The 13024-nt window shown below is 43.1% G+C and overlaps 1 protein-coding gene across 1 annotated transcript in view; it reads right to left on the reverse strand.

Annotated features, from left to right (window-relative positions):
* Nucleotides 1-9120: 9120 nt before the first annotated feature.
* The window catches only part of HHIPL1 (HHIP-like 1), a gene marked incomplete at its 5' end in the record, with an annotated part of 14927 nt that continues 11023 nt past the window's right edge, over nt 9121-13024 (reverse strand). Inside the window, 2 exons of the mRNA XM_010017561.1 lie at nt 9121-9725; nt 12332-12414. Coding sequence (XP_010015863.1) covers nt 9121-9725; nt 12332-12414 — 688 coding nt within the window. The remainder of the gene's footprint in view (nt 9726-12331; nt 12415-13024) is intronic.

Raw genomic sequence — 13024 nt, forward strand, 5'->3', positions numbered from 1 at the left:
TGGGTTACAGGTGCACGGGTAACTGCCTGGCAGCGGGGGGCATACGTACGTATATACGTACGTACATACGTACGTACATACATACATACGTACATCATACGTACATACATACATACGTACATACATACGTACATACATACGTACATACGTACATACATACATACGTACATCATACGTACATACATACGTACATACATACATAAGTACATACATACGTACATTCATACATACATACATACGTACGTACGTACATACACGGGTAACTGCCTGGCAGCGGGATGTATAATACATACATACCTACATACATAGCCCTGGGTTACAGGTGCACGGGTAACTGCCTGGCGGCGGGGTGTATACATACATACATACATACATACATATGCATATATATACACACACACACACATATATATGCACACATGTATATGGATGCATGCTTTCCTGGGTGGAGATGGGCTTTGCACAAGTGTGTGAGCAGGCCAGGAAGGATGCTGAACCCTCATATGTTTGTTTAAAGAAGCATTTTAAAAAATGTCACCCCTGAAGGCTTAGACAAACTAAGCCAATGCAGGACAAAGAAGGCAAAGGCTCTTTGTTGACTTTTAACTGTTTAAAATAGAATAGGTGACGGGAATATATTATTGATTCCTGTAGGAATCAATAGATGAAGGCTTTCAGAGCAGTTTGCTTTGTGCCCTGTGTTATACAAGGTGCTCACTTATTATCCAGGCACAGGAATGAGAGATTATATACTTCTGTTCAAAACAGGTGACCTAAAGCTGACTGCCATGAATTGCATAAGGATTGCAGGACACAAGGGACCAAGCCATAAAATGGTGGAAATTCATTTCTGGTAAATGAAAAATAAAGCACAGGAAAAAATAAATTATTTATCTACATCCAAACCAGTTATATGAATTCAGTGGTGGCACCTGTTCAGGAAGTGTCAGTTTAATGCTCACTACAGATGAAAGAAGCAAGCAGAGCATTGGTAGTGATCAGAAATAGGAGAGTGAGTGAAACAAGATGCCTGTCAGTATACAGGTGTCTCTATAAAGCTAGAGCACACCCACTGTGTATGAATACCATACATGCTCTTCCTCCCAGCTCAGCAGAGGGGTAGAAATAGAGACAGAACAGATTAGGCCTCCAAACTGGAAAAAGGATGAGGGAGGAAGGTTGTGATAGGGGCCTGGAAAACCATTAGAGTTTCTGAGATAAATAGGGACAAACTGATCATTACTTTGTATTATTCAAGAACAAGGAGGCAGTCACTGAAATGATAGGAGCAGCAAAGAGGAGGATATTTTTCACAACAAACTGTTAAATGGAGAAACTCATGGTGACAAGCTGTTGTGGAGGCTACATGAATAAGTTGGCTCACAAGGAGCCAGGGAAAGTGACGGGATGGATCCAGGTGTTGTCACTGGCCTCAGCAGGAGCGGGAGCAGAGCTCACCAGGAGCTCTGGAGATTTCTGATAAGGAACAGCAAGACCTCAAATGTCCCAAGGGTACACAAACTGTCTCTTGTATCCTCCTGTCTTCTCATCCTGCCCTCAGCCCAGCAGCCCTTTCAATCCCTGCAACAATCTCCACAGTCTCCTATAAACCTTCTCATTGTTCCTCCTCTGAGACCTGCTGCCTTCATCTTCCCCATGCTGCAGGTGCCCACTCCATCCCTTCGGAGGTTGCCCACGTTGCATGCAGGGTGGCAGACCCTCCTCTCCACCGTTCCCATGGCTCTGATTGCAGCAGGGGAAGGAAAGCAGGATACTCTGCTGCCCCGCCATGCCCTGTAGAGAAAAGCAGGAGCACCACCTGCCTATCAGACTTCCACAGGACAACCCCATTCACTCACTCTTCCTCTGCACAAGCTTTACTCAACTGGCTGGATGTAGGATACTAAGCTATCTGGGTTTTTATCAATGTCTATTTGCCACCTGTGGGTCTCTGTCTTGTTTTGCAGCACCATATGAGGCTGCTGAAGTTTTTATCTGCCATTTCCAATGGGGTGACTTTTCCCCGCTCCCCTCCATGGCAGCTCCCATATGGCCATGCCTCTCCATAGCAGGAGGAAGAGGCTGTAACTAACGGCACCCCCCGGTTTTGTCCATCTGATGCAGTGATCATCCGCCAGGCGCCCCCAAGAGTCAGATTGCTTCGGTTTCCAAAGGGAAGCAATGGCTGTGCTAAAAGGCCACAATCTGCAGGTCTTGTTTGGTTGTCTTGTGTTGTTTCTGCTTGTGTTTGAGACTAGCAGATCACTGACTCTTGGTAATGGTCGAATGGTGCAAAATGCTGGAAACCACTCTCCAGCTGTCAGTACACAATGAAGCATTTATGGCTGTATTTATTTTAAACATTGTTTGGCTTTCTGTTACACTTAATCTTAACACTGCTTGTTCTTGAACTGCTAGTTCCTTCTTTTGCTCAAAATAATTGCAACAACCCTGAAATTATTTTCTGTTTATCTTAATTGAAACTAGGGGTTTGGGAGTTTTGGGGGTTTTTTGCCTGGTGAGAGTAGGGTTTTACAACCTCTTGTTTTCAGAAAAAAAAGCTACTATTTCTTCCCACTGGTCAGGCAATATATATCATTATATCATGATATGAATACCCAACACTAGGAAATACAGCTAATCACAAAAATTGCAGCACCCAGAGGAAGTGCTCAAAAAGTAAAGCTAACTAATGTTACCACGTTTTTAAAGCCACTCGATTATCTTCCTGATGAAACACTGATTTTCTGAGTTTCATCAGTGTTCTTTTCAGCATAATTCAAGAATAGATCATGACTATTTATAAGGTGTTCTTTCATTTGAAATCACTCTCACAATAATTCCTGTGCAGAATTTCTGCTCATACCTTGTTTGTGAGCAACTCACAGGGCGGTGATAGAATATTTGGCATTTTATATATTTTGATGGGATAGAGAGGCTGTGTGACATATTTCTGATCCCTGAGTGGATCAGACAAGCTCTCAGAATAAAGCTTCTCATGAAATATAATTATCAGCTGATAACTCCTCTTCCCTAAGTATTCAGCCTGAGTAGACTACAGAAATTACCTTATATTTCAGGCCTTAAAGATAAGCTGTAATAAACCTTTTTTTTTGTTTCTAACGAGCTTTAATACAACCTTTTGTTTGTATTCTAACATGTTTCTAGACCTCTGAGTGAAGGATATGGTACCAAGGGACTGTCATGTTTATCTGCATGGGAGCCACACGCTGCACAGTGCCTGAGCAGGCTGAACTTCCCCGTCTGTCACCTCTCTGCTGGGGACTGAACTGCCATCGCGTGGACACGTTCCCAACCTGCACATTCCCATAAACACGAAGAACAAGAGCAGAACAGAAGAGCAGAGCGCTGGGAACCATTAACTGCTGTGAAGTTACAAGGTGATTTGAAAAATTGATGGGACGTAAGGTTAGTCCAAACTCCTGCTCTCTTTTGCTTGTCTTTTCATAGCTATTTAGGTTTGAAAACATTTACTGCTCTCCCTTGAGGTCCTGTGTTGTATAGACTGTGAGGACAGCAAGGAGAAGGCACAGCACAGGCATCCCTAGTGCTGGGAAATGCCTTCAGCAGCACACAGCCAGAGGGCTGGGTGTCCTGGAGCACTCTGAGTTTACCAGTAGAATACATTTCTAAATAAAGAATTTTTAATTTTATTGTTAAATGTCTCCATCTGTTGTGTGCTACTGGCTAAGTGCAGATGGTGATTAAATTAGTACCTCTCCTGGAGAACTTACAGTCTAAGACCTCACCCCCTGCCTAAAGGTCCATATGGAACTAGTGGGGGTCTGGGACATGAGCACTGCACTTCATCCATCTCCAGCAGAAATGCAAACTTCAGGACTGGTTTTACTATAAATCTCCTCCTTTCCTAGGCAAAAACACTGTCCAGGTGGAATCCAAGGACCAACCACTGTTCAGGGATTTCGGTCCTTCTGTGGGGTGCTAGCAGCTCTGCGATCCCATGGGCAATCCTGCAAGAAGCACTGTCCCCCACATGCTCATTGTGTTTGTGCACAGTGGGCCTAAACCTTCCTCCCCTCGACCATCTCGTGTAGTTGCTACATTGTGACAAATAATAATTTGTTTTTAAGAGTGCAAAATATGAAGTTCTCTGCTCCAAGGACTGGAAAGTTCCAGACAGAAAATGTGTATTCTCAAGCTTTCTTGCTGCATGACTGCAGCTCAGCTTACTATTGAATTTACTCCTGAGAGTTCAGATAAATTCCTATTTTGCCTGTCTTTGAACCCAGGATACAAATGCTACGATGCCAGCAGACTGTTGTCTTGCTCAGAGCAACACTGCCAGAAGAATATAGCCAGATTTCAAAATATTAATTGAAGTACACCCACAAAACCCACCTTGTTCTCCTGACAGCCAGGTAATAGTAACTGCCTGGTTTTTACTACTATTATGACAGCCAGTGTGAAAAGCAGTGTGGCAGATGAACTTATTTGAAGTAAGACCATACAGAATTTTTTACCAATTTTTTTACCAAATACATTAGAGACATTTACCTTAACTTTCCTCCCCTTAAACAGTCAATGAGTGCTTCTCCGTTACTAGTCATTTGCAAGGTATCACAGCTTATGGTTCCATACCAGATTTTTTTGCCACAGACTAAACTACACTGGATATAGGAGTCAACCATACCTTTTCCAAACAAAATCTACAGTGGGCGTAGATGTTACTTACCCAACACTGCTAAATACAGACCTTTGCAGTGACTCTCACACTGAGTTTGTTGTCACTCAGCTCATGTACACTGAGGTCCTGATCCTTCTCAGTCAATAAGATTTTCCAGCATGGAGTGGGCAAGTAATTGGCAAGATGGTTAATAATTATGAAAACAGTCCAAGGGTTTAGTCATTGCCAACAGCTAATGCCCCTGAGGAACAAGCTACTTGATGTCAGTGCTTACAGCTGGCTGAACACTAGAGCCTTATTTTTTTCTTTAAAAACAGCATCCCTATTTACCACATTATTGTTAAGTAATGATTGCTCTTTCCATCGTAGGTGCTTTTCCGACTACATTAAAACATTGCTCAAGGCAATTCTATCGAGGCACCTGTGCCCCAGGGTAAAGTCTAGACATGAGAACCTTGGGGAAGACATTGCACAAGGCAGCAAGGTACGGACACACATCAAATTGGTTTGAGACCTTGTTTGTTCACAGAGGAAAAACTGTGAGTTCTTAAAACTTAAATTTGGAATGCAGTTATTAGTTGTCGAATGAGGCTTACATCTCTGTTCCTATAGAAAAATGTGTGTTTATGTATGAAAGTACGTAAGGGGGCCAACACATCTCACATGCTGAGCCGACCTTTTAAAGAGGTCTGTTGGCATCTTTCCAAGAGGAAAAGCAGGCTTGGATACTGATATGTTGTGACTGCTTTTCTCCTCTGCACTTCTGAATTTCAATGTTCATCATAACCAAGCAATGCTGGGCTGAGCTAATGCACAGCGAGGTGGATTTGTACTGAGGACCTCCCACCCCACACAACCATATCTGTGTTAACAGGTTAAAGAAAAGGCAGGCTTTGCTCTGTGTGTTCCTGGGAGTGTTTTGGTTTGGCTGTGGGGCAGTGGTACACGAGCTGCTGCTCTCCCTTGGCCATGCTGAGGCCCAGCATGAAGGTATGACTGGTGAGAGGTGGAGGAGAGGCTGGTGGGAGATGAAGGCAGGAGAAACACCCTGGCAGCATGAGAAGTTGGGCCCCCAGGCTCCTGTCTGCTCCCAGCGCCAGTGCCGCCCACAGTGCCACCGCTGAGCTTTCTGAACTGGAGTCATGGCTTCAGTGTCATTTAATTGCAGGCTGCTGTGCTTAGTAACGTGATCCGTGTGCCTTGTGCTATTCATACCCTGCAATCTGACACAGGGAAGCGGGGCAGAGCCCAAGCTCCCTGGCATGGGGGATGTCCTCATGGCTTGCTCCATCCAGGGCTCAGCACCCAGGGTGCTGAAGGGTTTTGCCAGTATTTGAACAAGCATCCCCACTGCATCACCCTACTTATTTCACTATCTCCCCATTGCTTTGACAGCAAGATATAAAGGTTGGGGTTTTTTCCAGATATATGTGGGAGGATCTGTCTTTTGTATGACTTGGAAAGAACATGGTTAAATTAAAATTATTTTGGCTTGAAGATAATGTCTATACCACAGACTGCAACACAGCATGGTGGTGTTTGGGCTGGCTGCTGGGTACGAGAAGCAATATAGGTGAAAAAAAACCCTGAGCTCTGCACAAAGCTACTCTGCCTTGGAGGTAGAAAAAAAGAGGCAGCAAGGCTGGGTCTACGCTGTTCCCTTAGAGATATGCTTGGTCCTCTATGTGATGTACCTGTGCTAACATAAGGAAAGGAAAATTGTGTAAGGAAAAATGCAGACGGTCCAGTCTCAGTCACAGAGGTGAGTCAGGAGAGAAGGCAGTAAACCATATTGCTACTGGACAAAAGTCTGGGACTGCCACATAACACATGCAGAAGGGCAGCTGCCCTGTGGTAACCAGCATTATTTTGGGCTATTTTAAGACCTTTACTCTGAAACAGCATATAGGCAGTATGTTAAAATGTAACAGCAGGGTTTATTAATTTATCTAAAGCTTAATTTGTGTGACATCCTGGTATATAAGTGCATTTTAAAACAAAGAAAAAAGCTATCAATAAGAATCCTATTAAACAGCAGATGATACAGCAGGTATTGAAATGCACATGTACTTCTGTGCTTTGAATAGTACAGGCTCATTATTTAAATACCAAGGAACTAGACTGACAAATACCAGGATTAGAACAGATATATTTTGAGCTTGGAAGGGACCATGATGGTCAGAAATATCTTCCCAGCATCATAGCAGCATACTGAGCTGGCAGGCACAGACGCACAGACATCCACGCGTACTGAGCTGGCACGCTCCTGCTTTCCCCACTTAGTGTAGACTGGGAGAAGGGATGAGAGAGAAAAAAACCCAACTTATTTACAAGTCTTAACTCCTTCTATGCTGATAAGTACTTCCCCTGTGGAACACTGTCAGAGCATACAGGGGCGTATGGCTCCGTGTTTGCCGTCAGCCAAGCCACAGCACAGCTCACTCTTGCCAATGGCTGCTCCCTGTGGGCTGGTTTCCATACACCTTTTGGTGTCACCAGAGACTGTGTACCACTGAGTGACTGCCAGCCGGGGGTCAGTGGCAGGCACCACCAGCAGCATGCAAGATGTAGGAGGCCTCTGCTTATGCTCGGGAGGTTCAAATGGGCCAAAGCAGCTGTAGGGTAACTAATAGTTAGGTTAGAAAAAGGATACTTAAGTACCTGGAAAATGATGGTGAAACTCCTGTCTAATTGGTCTCTGGCAGGCATCCTTGAATCATCTCAATTCCTTAAGAGAAACTTCTGTTGTGCAGGCCTTTTTTCTACCCAGAAGTTTTTAAGCACAACTATGACCAAGATTCTCCTTAAAATCGCACAGCTAGACCTAGATGGAATCTGGCTCAGGACCCAAAAGAAGCTGAAGAGGAATCTGGAAGAAGAAAGATTGTATCTCTGCTTTTCATTTTCTTCCAGCCCTCTAGTCCCATCAGTTCATCAGGTGCCAGCTCTTTTAACAGAAGAATTTACAAAGGACTCTCTTGTTCCCTGAACGTTTTGATGTGCCTGAAGCGAATTTCTGCAGTTTAAACAAATGCATTTGCACATTCATTGCAATGGGAAGAGCCTAAAGACAGTCTGGTGCTTGATGGTGTTTGTAGGTTTTCCAGTGAAATGAGTAGTATCTTGCAAAAGGCACTTTATATGTTTGTTCTCCCCTTTATACTTCATAAGAAGTAGGGAGACAGCGTTATTTTTCTGACCGTCTGGTTTTGTACAGTGAAGGTGTTCTTTAATATCAAAAAATACTTAATGAGTATATCAGAAAGTTCAGAAAAAAATATTTAAACCAAATCAATTTATACATCAATGTTTTAGGCTGAAGAGAACAGTCAAATCTAATATCCACAGTAAGAGCTTTAGATACCAGGTTTTGCTTGTGAACATTTGTTCACATTTGTTTTATTTTATCTTTCTCATGTTCGTGTGTAAGCAGCAAGATAAAACCTATCCTGATTACATCAGGGAATAAAATAACTAGGCAAAATGCTACCAAATGCAGAGAGACCACAACAGGAGAACATGTGTCTCCAATCACCACTCAGGTGAAAAACACAGTTCAGACAAAATTACTTTTGTGTTGCATTTTTTTATATTCTTTTAAAAGGGGTAAATATTGCCAGATTATTACCCCAGTGCATTACCTCTTCTCTAGTTATTCACACCTGTGCAAACTGAATGCAAAAACATGTGGCTTCACAATGTTTGGGGAAGCGGAGAAACATGCACAACTGTCTTCAGGGTTAAACTGGATAATGATCCTGTTCATGTAACAAAGGCCAGATTTTCTTTTCACTTAGGCTAGTGTAAACTGCAGAAATATTTTCCAGGCAGCACACTATGACTTTTTCTAATTTATCTGATTTTGCTTGGACACAGTCACCTTTGATGACCAGTAGGCTTATACCAATAAAAAGCATTACAGAAGAGTCATTTTCCTTTAAATTAGTGCATGGAAAGTTAAAAAAACAAAAACCAAAAACCTTTTGTATTCTGCAAAGAAAGGCACAAATTTACACATAGTTAGAAAACACCACTCAGAGCTGCAGGTGGCAAAGCAAGCCAAACAACACAAACACTTCCATAAGAGTGATACAGGGTCATTTGGGAATCTGATTTTTTGGCAAAACATTGGGAAGCACAGCTGGGGAATGCTGTATTTTGAAAAGGGAAAGGGCAATAGGGTGCATCTCTTTTCTAATCAATCATGGCTGATGTTTGGGGCAGAAATGCAGTCCCTGCCCACATCATACTCAAGCCACTGCTTCATGTTACTTTTTCTTTCCCTCCAAGGCAGATGCATGGGGATAAAGATGAAGGAAACCGCAAGATTACTTCAAACACATGCAGCATCCTCAAGGCAGGGCACACCCTCCTCAATACTGATGCTGGTTTAGGGTGTTGGGCGAGAAAGTGACATGCTCCAAGTCCCTCAGCTGCCTTTCCCAGCTCCTCTGTCACCAGTCTGCCACCTCCTCCTGGCTGCAGACCACGCCAGCGTCCTCCTCGTGGGAGCAGTTGTGCGTGCCTATGTTGGCGTGGGCACATTCCAGCAGCGTTTTCTCCTGCCCAGAGCACTGGACATCATCCAGGAGAATGCGAAGGGAGGTCCCTTCCCCAAATTCTGCCTTCTTGCTGGCCCGCACCACGTGGGGGAAGCCCAGCTGCCGGCACACCACAGCAGCGCTGAGTGAGCTCCAGCCATCGTCACACACCGTGCCCCATTCACCGTCAATATAAACCTCCACCCGGCCCCAGCTCCGGCCGCGGTTCTGCTGCTGCATCAGTCGCACAGCACCATTCTGCAGTGGTGGGGCTGTGCTGGGGGGCTTCTTCTTCCTGCGCTGTCCTCTCCTCTCGGCTCCCTTCCTGGGCTTGGAGGCTCTGCCGCCCGGTGCTGGTGTGGTGGATGTCCTGCTTCGGTTACCTGGCGGTGGCGGGACTTGTGCCACCCAGTCCCCAGCTGGTGTGCGGGGGGTCCCGGGGTCCAGCCTGCCTCCCTGTGGGACCTGGGTCATGGCCTTCAGCCGGGGACGTGGTGTCGGTGTCTTCATAATCAGCTCTGTTGGGGGTAAAAAACAGGAAACTGTGAGTCTATCCCTCTACCGACAACGCTTAAGGACAACTGCATAAAACCAGCAGTGATTTTTGACTTACTTAAGTTGTTTCTTGGAATTTGCTTCCTTGATACTGTTGAGAACTGACAGTGCTCCTGGTGAACCAGTATTTCCTGAGCAAAACTGTCGGCTGCTTTTAGTTAGCAGACAGGACTGCAGGGCTTAATGCCAACAAGCAAGCGTCTTTCAAGAATTAAACTCCAAGCAGTTTATTGGCAAACATTCAGCCTGGCCATTAAAGGGTGGGCACTGGAGTTTCACGATCAGAACAGGAGTTCCCCACCATACCCTTCTCTTCTGCGGAAAGCAGTTTGAAGACAGGTAGTATTTCTGCTCTCCTCTTCATTACTAATGATTGGATCATTACCAGACAAGAGCGCCGGCCTCCCCACTGGGCCAGATGCTTTATTCAGAGGAGCTGAAATCAGGAACATTCAAAATCAATTCTCTCTGGCAACTGGAATGTGCAAAAGGAATGGAGTTGCCAGGACAACACATAGAACGGGATTTGGGGTTGGGTTTTTTCTTCCTTATTTAAAAAAAAAAAAATAAAGGAGTCTTGAACTCTGAAGAGCTGAAAATTCTTTGCTGTCACAGTTTCCAGGCGTTACTGGACTTGCTTATTCACATACACTCTATTTTTAGCATAAAAATAAGTTTTTCCTTGTCCGAAAGAAGCAATTCAGAATTGCTCAGAATAACAATCAACTGAGCTGGGACAGTGTCAGAGACATTTGCAAAGACATTACGACTTTTTGAATTGTATCCTAGATTTACCCATTCTCATTCATCATGTGCTTTGTACTACTGAGACAAGTTAAAAATATGACTGTCTTATTTGTGCTTAATATCCAATGTCCCCAAAACACAAACCCTTGCTGTGATCCAGTTTTTCCAAATAACACTCTTTGGAAAGAAATTGTATTTGTGGCAAAAAAGATTTCCCTTCTTTGGAAGTCGAGGTTCTGAAAGCAAGAAATAGATATGAAAGCCTTACCTGTGTACACCTCAGTTGCTGGAGCCTTATGTGGCAAAGCAGTTTAAAATCCGGGAACCCATATAATGATACGTAGGACTGCATGAAAGCTAAAAGTCACCTGGGAGTGCTTTTCACTGCACTGAATCAAGTTGTTATTATATATTACTCTTCATTAAGCTGTTTATTAAATCTACTTCCAACAAATGCACTTACCCAGCTAAGGCAAGCCACATGCCTTGGCAATTCTGTTACATTCATACTAAACACTAACCAAAATAGCCAAATATTTACAGCTACACATCCTTGTTTGCATGCTTCTGAATCAAATTTTTCATGCTTGTTTTTCACCTGAAAGTGAATTTAGTTCTTGAGACTCTTAGCAGAATTTCCTCCACTCAGATTTCTAACTTTTACTTTATGATGAAAACTATCTTGTAAACAAACCCAAAAGATTTACTTATATGCATAGTTTAAAAATCTGAATTTAGGACTTGCATGGAGAACAACACATAAGCAGAGACAAAAATTGTTGAACACGAACCAAGTTACCAATGTTTGAAAACTGCATGCACAGCTTGAAAAGGAGAATGTTTCTGAAGACGTGGTGAGTGCTCAGACACATCAACAGCCAAAAATTAGCCTTAGATCTTGTTCCACCTTAAAGACTTAATCTCTCAAGGTGCTGAGTGCCATAATTCCTACCTGAAGTCAAAGCTGTAGGAACTGTCAATGACTCAAATGCAGCGTAAGGTGATGAATGTTATTAAAAATTAAATCATGTATTCTGACATTAGAGTTCCTACGGTAATATTAGTTTCATGACAAAGTTGTTAGAGTACTTCCCAGGTACTTACATGTGCAAACAAAATGCACAGGGGAAAAGAAAGATGATGCTCCCTAATCTAATTTTGAGATACTAATAGCGTATTTAAGTTTTTGCACTTAACATAAATAGTACTTGGCTTGCTGCAGATTCAGCGACATCATTGACTGCTCCAGCTTTAGCAGTAAAATACTTCATTCAGTATGAAGCAAGCAAAAAGCCCTGGAGGGTTTGGATAAGCCAAAAATTCACCTGAATGGCTGATCTCTTCAGTTCTTTCAGGAGTGTTTTCTCATCCCATATTCTCTCACTTACAACTAACAATGACTCAGCTCTCATCCTGCTGACCCAACCCTTTAGCCATCATATCCTTCAGCTCCTGAAGTGCTCCTCACTACCTGAAGGCAGAGCAAAAATATCACTTATCATTGAGCACAGACTGTATCTCACTACGGAAAAAAATACAGGGAAACCAAGTTGGTGGGTATGATGTAGCATGGAAAAGGGAAAATGCACAGGGGCAGAAACTACAGAGAAGATTTCACACAGCCATGAGAGGGGAAATACATTATGCCTTATTTGAACCAGCTCTTCTGATCCAAAAACAGCTGGTAAGAATTAATTTTGAGGATACTCTGAAGAGTGAAGTTCTGTGTGGTCTCCATGCATACAGAGATAGTAGGAGCCTGGAGTTTGTATTTACTGCCAGCTAACATGCACCAATAATAAACAGCAACAGTGACACTCACTCTCCTTTGGCACAAACTGGATGCGCTTGCTTTTTACTTTCACTGGTGATGGTTCAACTCGGCATTTTCCTGGTGGTGCTCTCCTGCAAGAAAAGGGACACAGAGTGCACAATTAATTCCTTTCTCCTGGCATCGTGAATCTTTGCTTCCCATTGTTTTTCTGTGAATGTAATGGTCATTGGGAAAAAAAAATCATGTCTGTTCAAATCATCCAAGTAATCTCTTACAGTAGAAAACATAATTAAACAATCACATATCTGCACTGATCAAAGTCCAAATATTCACAAGGGAGTGGAGTCCTCTGGCTGTGTTTTCACTTGCCATTGCTGAATCCATTAAGGAAATAAAACATTGGCAGGTTCAAGCATTACAGAAAGATTAATCAAACTGAAAATAAAAATTACAAACCTAGACAGTATACATTGAACATCTGACATAAAGGTCATGTGTATGCAAGTTTTCAGGCTGTCTTCAGAGAAGCAAAATAACATGCTATTATTCATACATAAAGCCCAGACAAAAGACTAGCTACTAAAAAAGTACTACCAAAAATGCATTTGTTTCACACAAGACCCCTGTCTCCTACAGAAACTCCCTCTTAGTATGGTGCATTATTTTGACACAAATTTGTTTGCCATGGAGGTATATCTCACTTCTGAGAAGTTACATCCAGTTCTTCAGCACTTTTCCCTA

The sequence above is a fragment of the Nestor notabilis genome, unplaced genomic scaffold, assembly GCF_000696875.1.
Source record: "Nestor notabilis isolate BGI_N333 unplaced genomic scaffold, ASM69687v1 scaffold3117, whole genome shotgun sequence".
In the NCBI taxonomy this organism is placed as follows: domain Eukaryota; kingdom Metazoa; phylum Chordata; class Aves; order Psittaciformes; family Psittacidae; genus Nestor; species Nestor notabilis.